The sequence below is a fragment of the Hemiscyllium ocellatum genome, chromosome 26, assembly GCF_020745735.1.
Source record: "Hemiscyllium ocellatum isolate sHemOce1 chromosome 26, sHemOce1.pat.X.cur, whole genome shotgun sequence".
In the NCBI taxonomy this organism is placed as follows: Eukaryota; Metazoa; Chordata; class Chondrichthyes; order Orectolobiformes; family Hemiscylliidae; genus Hemiscyllium; species Hemiscyllium ocellatum.
Window position 1 is genome coordinate 21675902 of NC_083426.1, and position 23299 is coordinate 21699200.

At 38.5% G+C, this 23299-nt stretch overlaps 1 protein-coding gene across 2 annotated transcripts in view; it reads right to left on the reverse strand.

Moving 5' to 3' along the window:
* plxna2 (plexin A2) overlaps positions 1 to 23299 on the reverse strand; it is a 463799-nt gene that overhangs the window by 106823 nt on the left and 333677 nt on the right. For both annotated transcript variants that reach the window (XM_060845449.1, XM_060845451.1), the window contains exons 12-13: positions 19811 to 20001; positions 2319 to 2470 (exon numbers count right to left, since the gene is read on the reverse strand). In XM_060845449.1, coding sequence (XP_060701432.1) covers positions 2319 to 2470; positions 19811 to 20001 — 343 coding nt within the window. The remainder of the gene's footprint in view (positions 1 to 2318; positions 2471 to 19810; positions 20002 to 23299) is intronic.

Below are 23299 nucleotides of genomic sequence, written 5' to 3' on the forward strand. Positions count from 1 at the left end.
TGCAAAATTAATTACAAAAGGTAGGGTGAGTTGGAAAAGTGGTTATTAAGACATATGGAATTCCAAAGTTGACAAGTAGATGCATTGGATGTGAAATTAAGCAAGTTGTGGTGAAGCTTTTTAAACGACTGGTTCTAACTCATCTGGAGGACTGGTTTGAATTCTGTGACCACCTTTCCTGAAGATGTGAAGGCTTTAGAAAAGGTCTGGGGAAGATTTATGGGAATGATCCCAGGCAAGTGGATATTGTAGTTACAAGGATAGATTAGAGAAATTGTGCCCTTTGCCTTTCAAGGAGAGAGGGTTGAGAGGAAATTTTATCCAAATGTCCAAACTCATGATGGATCTGGGCACAGTAGGTAGAGAGAACAGTTCCAATTGGAAGAAATTTGAGAACTTGAGAATACTAAGCCAAGGTCACTGGCAAAAGGACCAAAGGCGATATGAGGAAAAATTATTTTGTGCTGTAAGCAGTCTTAGACTGCACCTCCCAGTATGTGGTGGAGACAGATTCAATCATGGCTTTCAAAAGAATCTAGGTAATTATCTAAAAAGGAGATATTTACAGGTCTAGAGGGAAAAGTCAAGCAAGAAACACTAGATGAGTTGGTCTAGGGAACGGTAATGTAGATGGCGCTGGAACAGTAATGTAGAGTGACAACACCATACAAACTTATAACAAAATACGTGTGACAATAAATAAATCAAGTCAAATCTTACGCAGCAACTACTCTGTCATTCAATGCCTCTTAGCACCAAATTTTCTAAATTCAATTTCTGTAAAGGACTTTGCAATGTTTCACAATCATATGGGTGGTATATAAACGTCAATTTGTTGCATTTCTGTTTAAATATTCATAACTGCACACAAATAACAAGAAACAACAGTATCTATGATCAAATGTTGACCCTTTGTTGAAGAATATAGTAAAGGAAACTTGCAGAATTGATTTTTCTAAACTCTGGGCATTACAGAACAGATATGCAAAATGAAACAACAGTAGCCTTTGACCTGTAGAACTTTATTTCAGAGCTTGATTTAAAACCTCACATGTGGTTTACTGCACCGGACAATGTGATTGTCATTGATTTGATGCGAGCAAGTTCAATCATGCTGCAGCTAAGCCTCAGGCACCACAACAGTGGCACATAGAATTGCAGAAGAAATTTAAGCGTACCACCAAATCAAATTCCAGAAATCTACAGGCACAAACCCACCATTCCACAGGGCTAATGACAGCAGGCAGTAAAGCTGGACTGTCCCATTTCTCAACCAGGTCTCATGGGAGAAATCAGGAAATTATAAATGTCTTTTGATTAAGCTTAGAACTCATGAGTCAGTACACCATTGTGGATTTTAATCATCATCATCTGGACAGTTATCTGGTTCAATGTTCCAAATGGAATGAAAATTTGGTGACTTCTATAAAGAATTGATGGCTCACTCAACTATATTGCTATGTGGATCCAGACGACAAAGATCTACCTTTAACACCCTTGCTTGTAGCCCTAACACAAGTGAAGCTTTTGCGAGGAAATTCAAGTGTGATTTGCTTAAAGCCGAGGGGTGGATGAATCAAATTTAATCTGAAGGACAGTGCTTTATACTTGCATGTAAATAAATATAAAAGTTAGGATGTAAACTATCTCCTCACTACATTTTGGAGGTGGGGGTCTGGTCTGGTCCATAGCATTAGTATGTTCAAAGCTAAGAGAGATGGATTTCTAATCATTAAGGGAATCAAGCGATTTTTAAAAATTCATTCATGGGATGTGGGCATCACTGACTAGGCCAGCTTTAATTGTCCATCTTTAATTGCCCAGAGGGCAGTTAAGAGTAAACCATGTTGCTGTGGGTCTGGAGTCATTTGTAGGCCAAACCAGGTAAAGGACATTAGAGAACCAGATGGGTTTTTCCTGACAAATGACAATGACAATGGTTCCAGAAACAAAAGCAAAAAATGCTACAAAATTTCAGCAGGTCTGGCAGCATCTGTGGATAGAAATCAGAGCTAACATTTTCAGGTCCAGTGACTGGTTTCAGAGTCCACTTTGGTAAATTCCTCCAAATGTTGACACAAAAAGCTACCAGGCTAAACCACGAGTATGTTAACCTGGAAGGTTATGGCACTAAATTAAGACTTCCTGATGGAGGGCTTTTGCCCGAAATGGCGATTTTCCTGCTCCTTGGATGCTACCTGACCTGCTGTGCTTTTCTAGCACCACTCTAATCTTGGCACGAAATTAAGAGTCAAATCAGATAGGAAGAAAGGTCATTTACAGAACTAGCTATTTTCCAAATTATAGATTGAACTTACTGCTCAGCGATTACATATCCATCTAACAGTGGGATACACTGCACTCCTGCCACACGCACATTATTAGCAATGTCCAAAAAATCCAGACCCAGATTCACTCCATGGATGGTCACCTGAGTCCCCCCTTCCTGTGGCCCAGACATTGGTGTTACCTGAAAAAAGGCAAATAAATAAATTCAGGGCAAACAATACACACGTTATTTATTTATTCTGTCAACATTTTAAAGACATTTGAATGTGATTGCTGATTGTGTTCATGCTCAAAGTAATTAAAAAAGACACTAAGATAAGCACACAGAAATGCAGGGAAAGGAAAATGCCTACAGGTATTTGCTGAAGGTGCATTTACAGACTAAGTTCTATTGGAAAGCTTTACTGAAGAATCAAACAGTCCTGACAGTGCTGTGATAAATAGCGCGTAGATAACCTATTGTGCTTTAATTTGCTGCAAAGCCAGCATTCTGCTTATCCACATTGTAGAACTAACAGTTGCCAAGCAACAATAACACACACGCGTACAAAATTACAACACAGATACCAGAGATCAGTGAATTAAAAATGCTGACAGTTAGCCCTCAGGATTACATGGAGCATTTCAGTAATTGGAAAGCTAAAAGATGATGTTTTTGTTGTGGGGATAGGAGGTGAGGGAGGGTAGAGGGGAAGAGAAAAGTTCTCTTTCAATACCAAAACAAAAGAAACTTATTAATAAAAACCTCAGTTAACCAGAGTCTGTAGTTAGGCATTATGAATGAAAGGACAAAAGCATAAGTGATGAATATAAATTAAGATTGAGAGAGAGCTAAGAAATCTTTCAAAAAGGAACTGTATTTGGTTGATTGTCTAAAATTGTACAGGCCACCTAGTTTGCACAATTTGTTTTGCAACAACCCAGCGGTCGTGTTGACTTCTTTTGTGCAACACTAATTTTACGCAGATATGTTTTGACTACAAACACATCCAGAGGACAGAAACCTCTTGATGCAAATTCTCTCCGTGTATTACTGGCTAGTGGAAGAGAAAACACTGACAGTAAATTTTTATTGAAAATTACAGTACAAAGTTTACCCAGTCATTTCATACAGAAAAGATTGCTTGATCAGATTTCCTGGCATTCGACCCAATATTCTTGCCCTCCGTCACCAGGGGCATGGCTCATTGGTAATGTAAAAATCTTTTATTTTTATTTTTGATCTTGGGCAAAAACAAAAAAGGAAACTGCTTTAAACCAAGGATGGTAGCACACTTATAAAAACAAAATGCTGGAACAGAGTTGTATTTCTACCATTATTTGTTCAACCTTTGAGGGAAGGTACATGAAACTGAACAGAACAATGGGTCTATCTTCTGATAATGTTTTGTACCAGAGACAGAATGTTGGATTAAAAGCAAAATCAGATCAGTTCTGGGTATCAACAGTCATCAATCTGAAAAATAAAGAGGCAGAAATCCTCCACCCTGCAGTTGGGCAGCATCTTTCTCTCCCTGCACAGAAGTTAAAGAATTGGAGGATAGCTAGCTATAATCTCCCACCATTTGCTGTTTGTTGTCTTTAATCAGTGACTGAGAAGCTCAACAATTAGAATGCCAATGCGCCATGTCATGCCACAAAGACTTAGAAATAAGATGATGAGAAGAACTCAAAAAAGCAAAAGGGACATTGCATTGAATCCTGAGGATCGATGATACTGAACTGTGCTCCCTTAGTATAATTTCTCTGCCAATAACATCCACGTTTAGTCTGTATCTGTCTACATACCTTTGTAAGGGTTTAAGGGATTAAAGTTTAAGTCAGTACTATTATACTCTAAGATACTTTTCATTTTCCTGTGGTTAGAATAATACCACAAAGAGGTGATGGCTTAATGGTATTATCGTTGGACTTTTAAACCAAGGTCAAAAAGGGTGGCACTGAAAAAGCTCAGCAGGTTGGGCAGCATCCAAGAAGCAGGAGCGTCGACTTTTCTGATGAAGAGCTTATGCTCAAAACTTTGACTCACCTGTTCCTCAGATGTTGCCGGACCTGCTGTGCTTTTCCAGCACCATCCTTTTCAACTCTGGACTTCTCCAGCATCTGCAATCCTCACTGTCACTTTGTTAACCCAAGGTCCTGGGTAATATTGCGGGGACTCAGGTTTGAATCCTGCCGTGGCAGATGGTGGAATTGGAGTTCAATAAAGAAAATCTAAATGATGACTATGAAACTATTGTCAATTGTTGGAAAAACCTGCCTGGTTCGTTAATGTCCTTTAGGGAGAGGAAACTGCCATCCTTACCTGGTCCGGCCTACATGTGATCCACAGATCCACAGCCATGTGGTTGACCTTTGGGTGCGTGGGATAGGCTGTAACTGCTGGCATGGCCAACAACACCCTCATCCCTTAATGAATACAATTTTAAACACTGACTTATTTGTAAAAAATAGCACTTTTAGTTAAGTGCAGAAACTTAGTAAATGTTTTCTATTTACAACTCTCCATCGGACAAGAAAATTAGGACTGAGTAATTTGATTAAAACTTTAACTTTTGTGATGACCTCAGCAGAGTGCGACTTGAGTATCAGTGCACTTTTCCTTGTGGGTTATGACAGTCTGCTCTGTGTACAGAATGCACAGCAGAAACACATGAGGGTAAACTTTGACAGTGGTAAAAACAATGACTGCAGTTGCTGGAAACCAGATTCTGGATTAGTGATGCTGGAAGAGCACAGCACCACTAATCCAGAATAAACTTTGACAGTGTCTACCTCTTCTGAAATCTCCATCCCTGAGATGGACAATAGCAATAATGTAGCAGGAACCTCAATGTCCTTCCAAAGCTCTCAGCACCCTTCATTAGGTACATCATTGGGGGTCTCTTTACCTAACATTGTAGGACTGTGAGGACTATAGCTGTTCAAGAAGACCCACCACCAACATTTGCCAGAGCAAACAAGCTTCATCAGTACAGGCGGCCTTACCAACTTTATCCAAATTCCCAAAATTTGTAAACAAAAAGAAAAGATTTAAAATGAAATTACACAGTACAATATTAATGCTGGGATATTGATATATCAAGCTTTGAGGAATTACTTTATTTGTTTTTTTTAAAAACTCATCATAGGCATTGTTGGCTAAATCAACAATTGTTGCTCATCTCCAAATGCCCTGGAGGTGGTGGTGCTCAGCTACCTTTTTGAACTGCTGTGGTCCATGATTGGGGTCAGGAAAGGAGTTCTAGGACTTTGGCTCATAGTGAAGAAATGGCAAGATAGTTCCAAGTCAAAATGGTATGCAGCTTAGAGACTAAATTTAAAATGATTGTGTTTCCACATATTTACTGCCTTTGCCCTTCTGGGTGGCAGAGGTGAAAGGTTTGCGAAGAGCAGTAAAGGAACCCAGCTGATTTGCTATGTGTCTTGAGATGGTACACAGTGCTACCACTGCGTATCAGTGGGAGAGAGAGTGAGTGCTTAAGGTAGTGGATAGGGTGTCAGTCAAGTGGGTTGCTTTGTCCTGGATGGTCTTACATTTCTGGAGGGACATTAGAGCTGCACACCTCCAGGCAAGTTGGAATAATCCATCACAACCTTGACTTCAGCCTTTTGATGACAGACAGGTTTTTGGAAGACAGCAAGTGGGCTACTCACTGAAAAATTCCACGACACTGACTTGGTCTTGATGGCATGGTAATAATAGGGCTGGTCCAGTTCAGAATCTGGTCAATTAAACTCCCCAGATGTGGATCACGGATGGTAATGTCTTTGAACTCCACAGGAAGATAATTAGAAGTTTCACTTGCTGGATGAAGTAATTGTCTGATACTAGTGTGGTACAAATGTTACTTTCCATATTTCAGTCCTATCCTGAATGTTGAGTTAAGGATAAGTTAATTCTTTATCAAAATAACCAAGGAACAATACAGTGCAATATGAATGCATATGAATTTTCTCAGTGAGATTAAGCTTCTTTCTGAAAGAGTTCCATGCTTCAGGTAGTTCTTTGATGCTGAATTCTTTTTGATTTAATTTCCAGACGCTATAATGCATTAAAATCTTAATCTTTTGAATTGCTCATTTTTGACTTATTCTCCTGGGTATATTTTGTTGCTGCTAGGACGTTAGCTGAGTTGTCTATCAAAATCCTGCATTATTATCTGATTAAAAGTGCATTGTCTGTTTTCTTATTTAAAGTGTTTCAAAATTTCAAATATTAGACTGGTAAACAGTTCCCTATACAATAATCCAGTCTCCTAGAAAATAGAACAGCACATTTAACTATGAGCTGAAAAGAGAAAGGCTAACATATTGGAATTAGAGAAGACTGAATGTATGGGATTGGAACTATCCAAGTGTACTACTATAAGCTGTAATTCACTCAAACTCTGCTGCATATGGGGAGATGAATGCTTTGATAAGCAAAGTGTTGAAATTTACTCTTGCTCTTTCTTAATTAGAATCATACTTGAATTATTGAATCCTGGAATAATAATTTCCATAAACCATTTCTTTTCAGTCTCTTCCAAGTCAATGGCCCATCATGAAACCTCTCCATACCTAACGTATAACAATCACAAAATTCCAATAGCATTAACTTAAGACAGCTCTTAACATGGATGTAGATTTGCTTATTGAGCTGGAAGGTTCATTTTCAGATGTTTCGTCACCATACCAGGTAACATCATCAGTGAGCCTCTGATGAAGCGTTGGTGTTATGTCCCGCTTTCTATTTGTGTGTCTTGGTTTCTTGGTGGGGGGTGGGTGGAGGTGATATCATTTCCAGTTCTTTTTCTCAGAAGATGGTAGATGGGGTCCAAATCAATGTGTTTATTGATGGAGTTCTGGTTAGAATGCCATACTTCTAGGAATTCTTGTGCGTGTCTCTGTTTAGCTTGCCCTAGTCAAAATGGTGTCTTTCTTCATCTATACGTAAGGATACTTGTGATAGCAGGCAATATCTTTTTGTAGCTAGTTGACGTCCATGTATCCTGGTGGCTAGTTTTATGCCTGTTTGCCTGATGTAGTGTTTGCTACAGTCCTGGCATGTAAGCAGAACTCCATATGGTGACAAAATGTCTGAAAACGAACCTTCCAGCTCAGTGAACAAACTTGCATCCAGAACCTCAACCTGAGCTACAAATCTTCTCAAGAATTACTAGCTCTTAGCTTGTTTAAAGAGTTAAGTATAGCAATAAAATAGCTTTTATTAGATCAAACTCTAAAGTTCTGGATTACACAAGCTGACAACACTTTCAGTCAAGCTTTATGAAAATCTTCACACATTATTCAAAATTGGCAGAACCCAGTTATTCTATAAGGGTGCTTGAAATACTGTGTGACCCATGAAAAAACATTTGAAAGTTAAGAAATAACTGCATTATTTGAAAGCAAAAGTTAATTGCTTTTATGTTTAAAAACTTCTGACAGACTGTTAGACGATGTTTCCTCTTTCCAAGTTTGCATATGTCTTATAGACCAGAACACAGAGCATTTCAACATTATATAGTTTTAATATACATTGGGTTTGTTCTAAAGGATGTCTCTCCCACACAACTCTTCTTAATTCAAATCAAGTAGTGTTGGCAGAATGAAATGTCAAGATTCAAAATTCATTCGGGCAAAATAGATGGTGCAATCCAAGAAACAATGTCCAGAATCTATTCTGGAGTAGTTCTAAAATAGGAGTCATTTCTAGACACAAACTCGGAGCCAGAAATCTGGAATTTAAAACAATCTGTAATCTGAAATTTAAAACGTCCTTTATGGTGCCAAAAATTATTTCCTTAATTTCCTAGATACGACAAGAGGGATTTTATTTTGTGATAAATAGTGTGTTTTTAACATCACAGAGCCTGAGATGCTTTAAGTGTTCTTAAATGCTGTTAAAGGTTCACATTTGAGCTACTCGGGTGCTATATGATACTGTAAACAATCATTTGATCTGAATATATTCTATACAATGGAAAAGATAGTAACCCACTTCACTACCAAAGATGTGGTTTAGATGCTTACTCCAAAGAAAGGGATATATGCATGAATGAGTTTAGAATAATAGATTTGTAAATTGTTTTCTATTAAAATTAGCAAGTGAAGGGGTAATTTATTCACATTTAACAAATTAGCTGATTAAACAATACCTTTTCCTATCACATTTCTGCTTAGACTTGCATTCAGTGCAATAACAATGTTTCCAAGCAAATAATTACAAAATAACATCTCTTCAGGGCAATACTGGCAGAACCAAAATGTCTATTTTAATTAGGTCCTTCAATTTTTACAATGATACATACACCATCATATAAACAAATTGTTGATATGCAAGTACCCGTTTTGGAAAAATGGTTCAACCGTTTTATCCCAGTAAAACAGGAAGTTTATATCCTCGTGTGAAATTACTAATAACATTCTTTTTTCATCTAAGAGGTCTCTGACAAGTTTGTGATCAAAAGCATGATCCTTTGCTTACAAAGTGGAGTGGAATTTTCAAAATAATGACGTGTAGAAGATGGTAAATTAAGTAACACTTGGAATAGATCAGGTAAATGCAGAATATAAATTCCATGTTGGTCCAGTGGAAGTGTATTATTAGATCCTCCCTGAAGGAAGCAGTCAGCCTCAGTTCAACAGCTAGGTCAAGATGAGGAAATGTATTGGTGTAAAATCATAACCATAAACTGTAAATTACTACTTTGTAGCTATGCAATCCGCTTCATAGTAGAGAAATAACGCAGCTATTTTTGACTTAACATTTTCAATAATTAGAAGTTAACTACACAGCAGTCTGAACTTTTTTATTTGTTGGAGGGCAAGTAGGGAGCAGAAGGAGGAGAAACAAATCACAATGTGTCTTAATACTTTAGCCCGGGGACCAAAACTCTGAAAGCCTAGGAATTAATTAAAATGAATAACATTGCCAAACAAATCCACAGTACTAAACCTATACATGAAATATATTTTAACTGTTTCTCCTTAAATTTGTAAATTTGAGATTATTTTCCCTCCAGGTGAGTGCCAGTTTTAGTAAGATAAAGAATAAGATTAAGTTTGAGTCAGGCCTGACATGCATCTGCTGCACAGTCACTCAGGGCAGTATATCAATAGATTACTTTAATGAGCTACAACGCTCAGCCAAGTAAGCCACAAGAATCTTCACAGGTTCATTTGTGCTTTTTAAAAATATAACACAGATGACATCACTAATGGTTTAATGATAACAGTGCTGAATTTATGCAGAGTTCTTTGAGCTACAAGTAAATTGCTATTGAACTCAGCAGGAATGTCAGCAGCCTGTCATACTACATACTGCCTCTCTCAGCTGTCAGCAAATCCTCATTTTGTTATTGCTGAAGAAACAACAAAACTTTAATGTTGACAGCACCTACAGTTATTTGCTATTGAGCAGAAAAGATATATAAACCAATCATTGAAAAAGCACATTTTGTGAAGCCTTACTTCTTACACCTTCTCATTTCTTTTGCCTTTCTAGCTTAATTTTCATGGGTTGTGTTATGCTTATTTGCCTGCCCACCTGAACCAATGCATTGGTCAACAAAATAGAAGGATAACCTCCATAAATGCTCTCCCTGTTCAGCCATGAGGTGTAAACTATTCTGTAAGTTTGACTGCACGTGTCAACTTTTCCTTGTCCAATTGCATTGATAGACCAGTAGCTGCAAGAAAGCATCTTGAAAGGAATATCAAAGCTATCTCGTGCAGCTCTATGTCAAACAGCATCAGTTCTCTGTACTTAGTGCCACTTTGCTGGCGACCAAAAGGGGAAATCCTAAGCACAGTAAAATATCAAGTGTAGCTTATCCAATTTTGCCAGTATCTTGAGGCACGAAAGTTAAGGGTGTTATGCCTCCAGCACAACCTATCAGGTGCATAATAGCACGTACCTTTCTGTTTAAGTTTTCTCTTTCCTGGATGCATTTGTCTGCTGTTAACAAACTGTTTTTGTGCACCTTTTCTTTGAGGAAAGTGTTAGGAACTGATTGATAGGCTTGCATTTCCTCACAATGATTAGTTTGGCCTGATAGAAGAAAGATTCTATATATGTTCCAGTTCTTCACTGAATTGTTTCCAACATGGTAACCTACTGGGGTAAGCCGAGCTGGGCAGAATTAAAGAATCTTGTCCATGTATAAATATATAACACAGGGTAGGTATGAAGATATGACCACAAGGTTAATAAAAGTCCAGTAAGTTTTCCCTTTCATCAGAACTCAGGACAGAACTCATTCTGTGTGCTGCAGGCAATGTCTATTGTGCTCTTTTTAATATAAAGGCTCTTATTTTCTGAGTGACTGATGCTTTCTTCATTGGAGATCATCACTGACAAATGCATCTGTATGGAACTCTACAGGAACATTCTTTATGTTGAGTTCTTCATTTCTCATCCCTTTCAACATTATCATTTTATTAAAGTCATTTTTTAGATTCTAGGTAATGAAAAAAAAGTTTGCGCTGTGTAAAATACAGGCAAATTCAGAACTCAGTTAAAAGTCAGCTTCAGCATGGAAGTGACAGAGATATTTCTTTTAACTGTCAGTACATCAGCCTGCTTTTCTGCATTTTGTCACTTAGGGAAGACAAGATCGACAGCATCCACATTCACACTGCCAGAATAACATTCACTTGTCAACTCAAGATTGCGTGTCTGAGAGTACTGAGTAAAAACAGAAAATTACAAAAATAAGCAAAAGTGGATCTGTGTATGCTACCCAATGGGGGATAGCTTAGACAACTGAAAGACGATGCAATACATAAAGTTTCTCAGTTTTCCAATCTGTACTCAACTTGACAGCATCAGGAAAACACAGTGAATGCCATGTTGTTCAAGCCAGAATCTCTAGTAATCCCTAATGTTTGCATAAGCAACTATAATTCAAGAGTTATCCAGAACATTAAGGTTTCACTTTTCAAACTTTGCCACATCCTTAGAAGGTTACTTGTAGCCTGTGAACCAAACTCAGCTGACTATATGATACTGCAGAAAAACAGCATGACTGTTATTAACAAACTACCTCCTGAACATAACCTAACCCTTGTTCAAATTTATAATGTGCACAAAACTGGCTATGTTGATCATGTCTGTCACCCAGGCCAGTGTTCAAGAATCTGGTCTTACTAGTTTAGAAAGATTGAAGACAGAATTACAATGCCTGTGTGTGTAAATGCTGCAAGTTTGCTAAAAATAATGGTAATTTAAAAAGTTCAGTACCCTGCCTTGTTTAAAGGTATTTGCTAAAATCTATAATACATAGAGTAATGCAAAGATGGACAAATAACATTTTAAAGAATTGTTTCATCCATTGAATGAAGATTTTAGAAAAAAAAACAAGACTGAAGATAGTGTAATTATTGTCTTGCTAGACAATTGCTGAGCTCACCCTCATGATCTGAGTTTGCAAAAACTAATATTTTTTTTATCATTTTCCTGCTCCTCAATGCAACCCCATTGATTCAACCTATGGGATAGGGCTTTATCCAGGATATGAAATTTTATTGCAAAGGAGATTTTATAAGGAAGTTAATTAAACACAAAAATACTATACAGAATAATAATTAAAGCATAAAAGGCACAATTTTTAATGTCTTTTGTGCTTGGAAACCAGTGAAAAATACAACAGGAAGACAGCTTGGAGAAATTGTTAGTCAGACTCTTTTATTGGTGAAGATTTTGAAGGATTTAATGCAATACCTAGAACACATACATTACCTAAAATGATTTCATTTATCCTTCTAAAAGCTCTTGTTTAGAAACTCCAGACTGATTTCACTGTGACATTCTATCACATTTATGATGAGCTGCTCCATTCATCAAAATAAATAAAGCTCAAGGAACTAAATAAACTGGAATCATCAGCACAACCAATCCACACAAAGAGAGTGGGGGCCAGGCTACTGGCTAATTACATCGCTTGCAATACTCTGCAGCTTAGAAAAATGTTATCTTAATACTGAGTAACAGAGGAAGCAAACAAATTTGAAAGAAATGATAGTCTGCAAAAGCAGACTATAGTAATTCCTGCAGTCACCCATGATCCAGCTGCACTGCTGGAAAGATCAGTAATATGCTGCTTTACACATTGGGTCCATTTCTTTTTTACACCTCCTATTATGATCAACATGAGAGGATTCAATGAGAAGCTGAGCATTTAATTGGTCCCCCCAGCTCAACTTCACATGCCACTTGTAAATGAGACAGATGGTTTACATTCACAGCTGAAATATTCCTTTATCTTTCCATTTCTTTTTGTACATCCAAATTACATTCTGGTATTAAATCTAAATCTGTATTGTTTTTGATCAGGTAACTCATTATTCAGGATTCTCCTTCTTGATCCCTCACCTTGCCTGAGGTGTGGTGAGCCTCAGGTTAAATCACGATTGGTTATATTTGAGGGAGCAACCCTCAGGTCTAGTACGACTATGGCCCCTTTACCTTGACTCTAAAGTTTAATGTAAAAAGTGATGTTGAAAAGTTGTCTTCTCAACTCAAAAGGTAAGTGGGAGAAATAGTGAAATTTTTCAAATTAAAGTGCATGATTTAACAAATATGTTAAAAGAAAGCAAAGTAAATAATCATGCATGCCATCTATATGACTGGAGAAGCTTTCCTCCCCTTATGCATACTGTGAGGAGCTATTCATAACTTGATGTAACACACAGTTGGGCTTTAAATATAATGCTGCCAGCAGCAATATATGGAAATGCCAGGTTTGATGGGTAATTCTGCTGCTTGGGAATATGAGAGTGGTACCATAGGGACATGCTGCATTATTAGAAACAGGAATAGGCCATTCAGCCCTCTGAGCCTGTTCTGTCATTCAATGAGATCAAGGCTGATTTGTGCCCAACTCCATGTACTTGTCTTTGGAATGACAAGAGCTGCAGTGAATTGCATGAAATAACAATTCATTGAGAGAAAGTGCCCATGTAACTCCCCAAAATTGGCACCTAGCTTAATTGTTGGAATTCAGTCCCTTGTTGTAAATAGCATATAAGATTAGAGTAGTGCTGGAAAAGCACATCAGATCAAGCAACATCCGAGGAGCAGGAAAATTGACATTTCGGGCAAAAGCCTTTCATCAGGAATGAGCTCATTCCTGATGATGGGCTTTTGCCCGAAACGTCGATTTTCCTGCTTCTCGGCTGCTGCCTGACCTGCTGTGCTTTTCCAGCACCACTCTCATCTTGACTGTGATCTCCAGCATCTGCAGTCCTCACTTTCACCTAGTAAATAGCATACAGTCAACTCAGGATTTCCTCATGGGCTAGATTTTGCAGTTATAACATCAATAAACACTCAGACATCTGCCAATACTGGGGGCTGCAATAAAGCCAGAAATCTTGGGACAAGATACTTTTCATATTTGGAACTTTCACTGTGCCTTTTTTGGGCTGAGGGAGTCCACACTGATGGTCCCACTGGAACTTGTTGATGCAAAAAAACTTGAGCTGTTTGTCTTGTGCACTTATCCAAGTTTTAACACTGATTTACTTAGGGCTGTTCTCAATAGACACAAAAATGTCACAAGACTACAGCCTTTAAATAAATAGGAGTATTACAACATTTCTGTATTCCCAGCTCTGCTTGCATGTATACACCATAACATCTCCTCCACATTCCCTCCAACCACCCTTGCTCCTTTCACCTCCAACTCTGTTCACTTGCTTGTCTTCATTGCAGGACTAGTGGGGAAATGAAAAGCTAGATTTATAAATAAATTAGAGATAAGATTATAAGCTCTTACAGTGATCAAGGTGAAAGGCAGACCTTGAAGGATGTCAAGGGGAGTGTGACTTCACCACAATTGTCCCACATCCCACACTCACCTTATTGATGTGTCCATGTTACATCCAGAACAGCAAGTTCCTACTACAGCCAACAAGAAAAGGAACAATATTTTTTATAAATATTGTCAACAGTGCTAACCACAGCTTTACCGCTGACATGAAGATGCACGAAATTAATCCTGTGTTTTCACTCAACACCATGTCTCACCTGTCTAACTCCAAAGTTATATTTGGTCCATCATTACAGTTGTTAGATAACCACAACAAGGGTTTCTAAGATGTTTAGCTTTTATTTTGTGAGCAGCAAATAAATCCTTTTGCTGAACTCTCAGTGCCATGAGTACAATTTTTGAAATTAGCTTATTTATCTGGTAGATTCTAGATTAGAGTGGTGCTGGAAAAGCACAGCAATTCAGGCAGCATCCAAGGAGCAGGAAAATCGACGTTTCAGGCAAAAGCCCTTCATCAGGAATAGATGACTAAACTGCTGTGCTTTTCCAGCACCACTCTAATCTAGAATCTGATTTCCAGCATCTGCAGTCATTGATTACCAGATAATCAAGGTAAAAACAAATCAGCCAACGTGATGCTTCTTAATTGGCTCTGAAAGAGTGAGCAAAATTCCTATGGAAACATGGGCCAGGATTTAATGTCCTCTTCTATGGTCAGTTTGGTGTCTGGGTAAAATTTTAGCAGACAGGAGACATGGCAAATGAGTCCCCTATCACCTTCCTGTCTCTGCCTTGATTAATTCTGTGGTGGAAAGACCAAACATATTCAAGACAACAGTCTTAGTCCATGTAATATGTTTCATTTGTGTATTAGTATATTGTAAATAGGGAAGTGCTAGTTAGCTCAACTGCTTAGTTAGGTTGTGTGTAGTTCAGAATAATGCTGACAATGCTTCAATTCCAGCTGAGGTAGACTAATGACCTACTTTCCCACCCTATCCCAGAGAGTGATAGGTGATAGCAAATAATCACTGACAAAAATGATCATATTAATGCTCAGGGCGACAATGAGCCAGGGACCTGCCTTTTGGCAGAGCGCACAATATGATAAGATTGTAAATGTATATCATATTCCATACTATTTAATTTTCATCAATAAAACATGCATTTGAGTGTTATAAATGATGCAATTTGCCTACAACTGGGTATTTTACCTGATACAGGAATGTTTATATTAGCTCCTTTAATACAAGAAATTGGGTGTGGACAGCATGGTGATGTATCCAAGAGACATTTGTAAGAGCTGACAATTATATACAATCATAACTTTCCTCAGACTGAGTGCATCTGTGTTAGCATTGAGCTAGTAAGTTATATAGAGTAGTAAGCTTCTTGTATCATGTCAAGTGATCCCAGAGTAAGATGGTCTAAGAGATCTTTACAGCCTTAACTCAAATACTCTGATACAGAGATTATATGAGCATGTCTTGTATGCTGACTGTGAGACATAATCACAAATTTGAATATTTGTGATTATGTTCTCAGATCTAACAACCAGAATGCAACCAGACACTTTCTTCCCTGTTCTGTGTTTACCACACAAGCACAGATGAACTGTTATTGTCAATTGCCAGAACAGATTTGAATCTTTCCAATGAATGAAATAATGATAATTGGTGAGGCACAAATTGGTGTAGGAACATATTCTAATCTTAAAATCTAGGGGAAAATTCAGGTATTTTAATAGTTGAGCAACATTTTGGGAAGTGAGAAGCTTTAGTCAAATACATGTGTCATCTATCACTGGGTTGTGTAATTAGCAGGAAAGTTATTTTTAATAACAGGATGAGAATACCGGAGGCATGATTAGTAAATGTGCGGATGACACTAACATTGGTGGTATAGTGGAAAGTAAAGAAAGTTATCTAAGAGCACAATGAGATCTTGATCAGCTGGGCAATGGGTAAAGGAATGGCAGATGGAGTTTAATTCAGATAAATGCAGGACTCACAGCGCCAGAGACCCGGGTTCAATTCCCGACTCAGGCGACTGACTGTGTAGAGTTTGCACCTTCTCCCCGTGTCTGCGTGGGTTTCCGCCGGGTGCTCCGGTTTCCTCCCACAGTCCAAAGAGGTGCAGTTCAGGTGAATTGGCCATGCTAAATTGCCCGTAGTGTTAGGTAAATGGGTAAATGTACGGGTATGGGTGGGTTGCGGGCTGGTGTGGACTTGTTGGGCCGAAGGGCCTGTTTCCACACTGTAAGTAATCTAATCCAATCTAATCTAATCTTAAAGTGTTAATGGTCAGGCGCCTGGGGAGTGTTGTTGAACAGCAACCTCGGGTGCAGTTCTTTGAAAGTGGCATCACTCATTGACTTCAGGAAGAAAGAAGGAGGTCATGCCTCTATCCTCATCAATGGAGCTGAAGTGGAGAGGGTTGAGAGCGTAACATTTTGCAGAGCAACAATCTGTCTTGGACCTCCCATATAGATGCGATGGTCAAAAATTACCAGCAATGCTTCTTCTTCCTCGGGTAGCTTGGGAAATTTGGCATATCCATAAGGACCTTCACCAACTTTTACAGATGCCTAATAGAAACATACTGTCTGGGTGCGTAATGGCCTGGTTTAGCGATTCATCTGTCCAGGACTATAAGAAACTACAAAAAGCTGTGTGCACAGCCCAGACTATCACAGACATCAATCTCCGATTCATGGACTCTGTTAACACTTCTCATTGCTGCAGAAATTCTGCCAACATCATCAAAGATCCCTTCCCTGATAATACTCTCTTCCAACCTCTTCCATTAGGCAGAAGATACAGAAGCTTGAACATATGCACCAACAGGTTCAAGAACAACTTCTTCCCTGCTGTTATTAGACTGCTGACTCTAACTTCAAATAATGTTGATCTTGCTTTTGTGCACTTCCTGTGCAGCCGTAACCTTGTATGCCTCACACTGTCTAAGCATCCTATGATCTGTACGTCCTTAATAGTTATGATCTGCCAGTACTGCTTGCAACACAAAACTTTCCAGTGACAACAATTAGTCAGATCAAATCAAACCATTTATACAGGCGGTGTCAGAGGCGTTTGACATGCTTATCTTCATCGATCAGAGCACTGAGTGCAGGAGTAGGTATGTCATGTTAGAGCTGTACGAGAGACTGGTAAGCCACTTTTGGAGTACTGCATACAATTCTGGTCGCCCTGCTTTAGCAAAGGTGTTATTAAACTGAAAAGAGTGCAAAAAAGATTTCCAAGGATGTTACCAAAACTGGAAAGTTTGAGTTGTAAGGAGAGGCTGGATTGGTTGGGACTTTTTTTTCCCTTGAAACAGAAGAGGATGAGGGGTGACCTTATAGAAATTTATAAAACCATGAGGGGCATAGATAAGGTGAATCGCCAAGGTCTTGTTCCAGAGTAGGGGAGTCCAAAACTAGAGGGCACAGTTTTAAGGTAGGATCGGAAAGATTAAAAGGGACCTGAAGGGCAACATTCCCCAACACGGAGGGTGATGTGGTCATGGAACAAGTTGCCAAAGGAAATGGTGGAGATGGGTACAATTACAACATTTAAAAGACATTGATGGCTACAAGGATAGGAAAGGTATAGAGGGATATGGGACAAATGCTGGCAAATGGGACGAGTTCAGGAAACCTGGTCACCATGGGCGGGTTGGGCCAAAAGGTCTGTTTCTGTGACTGTAAGATTATTACAATGAAAAGACATTATTCAAACTAAATTTAAAGTTGAGAGTTAAGGAAATTACACATGACAAGGTTAAACAAACAAATCATATTGTTGAGCTGCTTCATTGCATTATGAAATGCCATCTTACCTTTACTTTATCTGCTCATTTTATCTACCTCTGACATCTGTATTGGCTGCTGGATTATATAAAAAGTATTCTTTGTGACATGACAATGAGACAGAAATCTGTGCACGCTCCATCATGCACTCTGTATTTATCTTACCCTTTGTGGATCTGCTTTATGTTTCTTTGGGATACAGAGTAAACAATGTGTGACATGGATAAAGGATAGCAAACAAATTAAGAGTTATTCCATTATACCTGGCCACATGGCACTGCGGCAAGATATACGCTGAAGCTTCTTTATATATGAGCAACATCGTTTCAACAATGGTTCCCAATGATGGTTTGGTTTTGTTGCCAAGACAAATAAAATCTTGCTTGATAATTGGCATCAAATAGTTGCTCATAATCTGTTTGCAAGTGAGACTTGCTCTTCAGAATTTATTGGTCATATAACTGATAGAATGGAATTTATGGTAAAACAACACATACACACATGAAAGCAAATGGCAGTGAGCTCAATAGCAAAGGTGCATGCAGAATTATTTTATACACATTTACTAACTGTCTTTGATGGCAGGCAGTTACAAAACTAATCTTCAGAGTGTCATTGTTGTTTAAAGAAAGGTAATGTTATTTGTAGAAACATAGAAAATTTCTGCAGCAGTAGGCCATTCAGCCCTTCGAACCTGCACCACCATTCAACATGATCATGGTTCTTTCTCTCCATACCCTTGATTCCTTTCGCCATCAGGGCCATGTCCAGCTCCCTCTTGAATATATCTAATAAACTGACTCCAATAACTTCTGTGGTAGAGAATCCCATAGGTTTACAACTTTGAGTGAAGACATTCTTCCTCATCTCAGTACTGAATGCTTTATCCCTTATTCTTAGACCCCTAGTTCTGGTTTTCCCCAACATATGTTAAAGGATTCTCCAAACTGACTTCAATATTAAGGATACAGATTGTGTAGGACACCAATACTTTCAAAATGTTATGAAAGTCTGGAAAGACTGGTGATTGGTACATCTCCTAAATTGAACAACACCAGATAATTGCTGCAAAATCCTTGAAATTTTACTTTTACAAGGGCTAACAGAAAGGACTTTGGCTCATTATCTTGTCAGGCACGTCGCTTATACTCATTTTAGAGGTTTAATTTCTGAGAAATTGGCATTAGGAACTGATAAACACAGCCAGCTTACAAATATAAGCGAGGTCACATTACTAAGGCACATATACATGCTGTAAAACTGAAGCTATAATATAGCTTATTAATATTAACATGTTGGGTCAACAAATAAGCAAGCTATATTTGTACTCAGGAAAAGTGTTTTTGTGACGGGTTGGTTAAAAAGGCTAGCCTGCACATGATAACTCAGTCACCTTGTGTAAGGTTCTTAATGCTACATTTATATAATGAGCCGATCAATTTGGACTAATTAGATTCTCCACTTTGAACAGAGTTTAATTAGAGTTTGTGCACTGGAGCAGAATATATGGGACCAACAAATGCAAGAGTTCACAATTGGTTTATCTGACAAGGTTAGTGTTCATGAAAACCAAATGGCTAATACTGTTAGATAATGTTTTTGCTGAACCTCTGCATTATCAGGTTACAAGCCAACTGGCAACAGTCAACAAACTCATTGTGACACTAGGATTTCCAGTTTATTCAAGTCTTATTTAAATCATAGTAGTTATATGACACTCAATAAGAAAGCAATTAGGAAAAAATGAGCATTATATCCCATGCTTCATATGAAAGTTTGTGAAGAACGGATACATGGATATTGAGGGGAAGAACGGATACACGGATACTGAGGGGGAAGTTCTTTGAGCATGTCATTTATCAGACATGCATGGAGCAGCAGAAAACAAATATTATTCATCAGATGTCACAAAGCATCATGGAGTTTTAGAAAATAATCACATTTTTCTTACTTTTGTAATACGAGGATTGGTGCACTTCATGTTTTTGCTGGACAGGTCCAACCATTGAGAAGCAGCAATGGGGCAATGTTGCCTCAGTGTACATCGCCCTTCACCACGACACCAGCCACACTCAAACTTCTGGTTTGCTTTCAGGCAAAGACCACAGCTCTCTCTCAGTGCATCACACTTGTACAGGTGAACTGGAATCAGAAGAAATTCAAAAAAGGAAAGTGATATACAGTGTTAAAAGTGAATTTAAACCTCATTGTTCAACAATCATAAGTTATAATGCACTGATCAGAACATTATAAATAAAGATTTCAGGTTAGAGTAAATAGGACACAGCAATTTGATATTGTGACCAGTGAATTGATGAGCACGGTTGAAGATAAACTCATTCTTAGCCTGGTGTGTGATATGTCTAGGTCTCGTTCTCGACTGAGTGGCATTAAGATTTCAAAGGGACTCTGGTCACTCAAAACATTCAATGTCCTTCCTCACACTTCCACATCTACAATTCATTGCAACCCCCAACATTTCATGAAATCTTTCTGCACTGTAACAAGTGCTACCAGGTGCCCATATTTACACTGGGTCCCAGGCATTTCACACATTATTGTGCCTTGAATGCAATAAATAAATGTGGACAAGAGCTCACTTGATTTTAATGTAGAAGCTAGATAGGTGACATGAAGGATCAACAGTCAATTCCTGATGTAGTGACACTGTTCAACTGAGGTGGGGGGTGGGAGGAGATGGAGTATGCTGCTTTCATGCTGAGAAAGATGTTATGATATTGGAGAAGCTTTACAAAAATACTGCGAAGATCATTACTCTTGCTACAGATGCCATCTGCTGCTTTACATCTGAAGCTTTACAAGCACTAATAATTTTTAAGATCCATTTTAAGCCTTCACATTTTCTCATTAATTAAGAAAAGCTTTTATTCAATCTGTTAAATAAGTATATTTACTTTTTATGTCTCCTCAATAAACAAATACTGTAATGGGAATCTGCGACTTAATAAACTTCAAGGCAGCACAGGCCTTGAGTCTTTGGTAGCCATGATTTGCATTTATGCATTGGCTTTAATACTTAGAAATATCTGGATGCTTCACACAGGCATCTTGAAGGAACATGAAATACTGGTCCAAAGAACGTAAAGAAAACGTGACCAAAAATCCAATACAGATTTTGAGGAGGAGCAAGGGGAAGATTTAAAAATGACCTCAGGGACAACTTTTTCATGCAAAGGGTGCATACAGAATGAGCTGCCAGAGAAAGTGGTGGAGGCTGGTACAATTGCAACAATTAAAAGGCATCTGGATGGGTATATGAATAGGAAGGGTTTAGAGGGATGTGGGCTAAGTGCAGGCAAATGGGACTAGATTAATTTAGGATACCTGGTCAGCACGGACGAGTTTGGCTGGAGGGTTTTTTTCTGTGCTGTACATCTCTATGATTCTAAGAGATAAAGGCAATGTGCTGTGGGCTTTGGAAAAGAGCACAGTGAAGGCAATTTCAGAGTACAGGAGCTAGACTACTGGAATGTTACCACAAAAATCAGAAAGCAGGAGGTATCGCATAATGAGCCCTTTGAGAAGAATGACTGGTACCCAGTGAACACAGTCCGCCGATATCTCAGCAACAAATCCCAACAAGGAGACAAAACACATCCAGAAACCCTAGCCACTCTCCCCTATATCAAAGGCATCTCAGAAATGACTGCCAGACTACTCAGATCTCTTGGCATCATGGTAGCCCACAAACCCAGCAACACACTAAAACAGCAGATGATGAACTTGAAAGATCCTACGCAGACAACAAGCAAAACTAATGTCATTTACAAAATATCTTGCAAGAACTGTAACGGACACTACATTGGACAGAAAACTAGCCAACAGGATACATGAACATCAACTAGCCACAAAAAGACATGACCCACTCTCATTAGTATCCTTACATACAGATGAGGAAGGACACCACTTCAACTGAGACAACATATCCACCCTAGAACAAATCAAAACAGAAACATGCACGAGAATTCCAAGAAGCATGGCATTGTAACCGGAACTCTATTAACAAAGATCCCACTTACACCCCCTGATTAAAAGAACAGGAAATGACATCACCAGCCCAAGAAAACCTAAACACACAAACTGAAAGCGCTTCATCTGGAGACTCACTGATGATGTTATCTAGTATGGTGACAAAATGTCTGAAAACAAACTTTCCAGCTCAGCGGGCAAGCCTACATCCACTTATTATGATAGTACAGAGGAAGAGACATGTTTCATCATGATACAAGGAGAAACTCGCCCTTGTCTATGGAAGGCAATCAAAAGGAACAGTCATAAAGCGTGGTGACAGCTAAATTAAGTACCTATAAATTCCTCACATTTTTCATTCAAGGAGAGGCAGATGCATTCAAGGAAAAGAGGTTAAAGGAGGTGTTTAGTAGCAGGCAAAAAAGAGAAAGTGCATTGGGTTATTTTCATCCTTTCAGAGGATCAGAGTGGTTGGTAATTTTGCAGGAAAGTGAGACAATGCTTGAATGGTCAAGTTAGAACTGGCTTCACCATCCACATAGACTTGTACAGAGCATGGTCAAACTTACATTTTTTAGACTTTGGGAAGCAAATGTGTGCCTAAAATTAGAGGAAATTGTGATCAGTGACCAGCAGGAGAAATAGCTACGAGACTGGTTAACAGTTATAATCAAGCATGCTGAGAACTTTGGTCAAACTAATTTAAACTCTGATCTAGATGAAAATTGGAGCCAGGACATGTTGTAACCTGTCCTGGAAACTGTGACTTGCAAGATTCCTATGTTGACCAAATGAGGGACGTGTCATGGTGGCCTGCTAGACATACTGGGACCCCCACTATTGCCTCATATGGAGTATGGAATGTAACTGTATAGACATCGGAGAGTGGTTTACCAGTAAACTCCATTTGCCTAGATCAAACATTGTGATCAATGTTTGGTCAATTCAATTGGCTGAGTGCCAGAAACTTTTCTGGAAACATAGTCCATTTTAGTGGAACAAAGGATTTTGCAGGAATAAGCCTTTGAGACCGACATTTGAGAAGCACATGCCTTGAAGTCATCTTCAGAGAAGACAAAGACCCATGAGGTAAGACCAACACCAAGAGCAAAGTTGGCCACTTCACTCTGAATCGGAACAGCATTTAAATCAAGTCAAACTTGTAAAGTTAGCATGGATATTAAATGTGAATTAAGTCAAAATTAAAGTAAAGCAAAGTTAAATGGTGAGTTAAAGTTGAAGTTAAGTTAAATGAAGTAGGAAGTAAATGTTACAATGTATGTATGCTTTATATTGAGTATTAGTACCTAAAGGGTTAAATAAAAAAACATTTGTTTCATAAAAGTCTGAGTCAAGTCCATCTTTTGTCTGTCACACAACAGAAGAACACTTGGTGAAAGGTGCGAGTACTCCTTTTGGGCAACAAAATAATAGGACAGCCGTTGGCTCA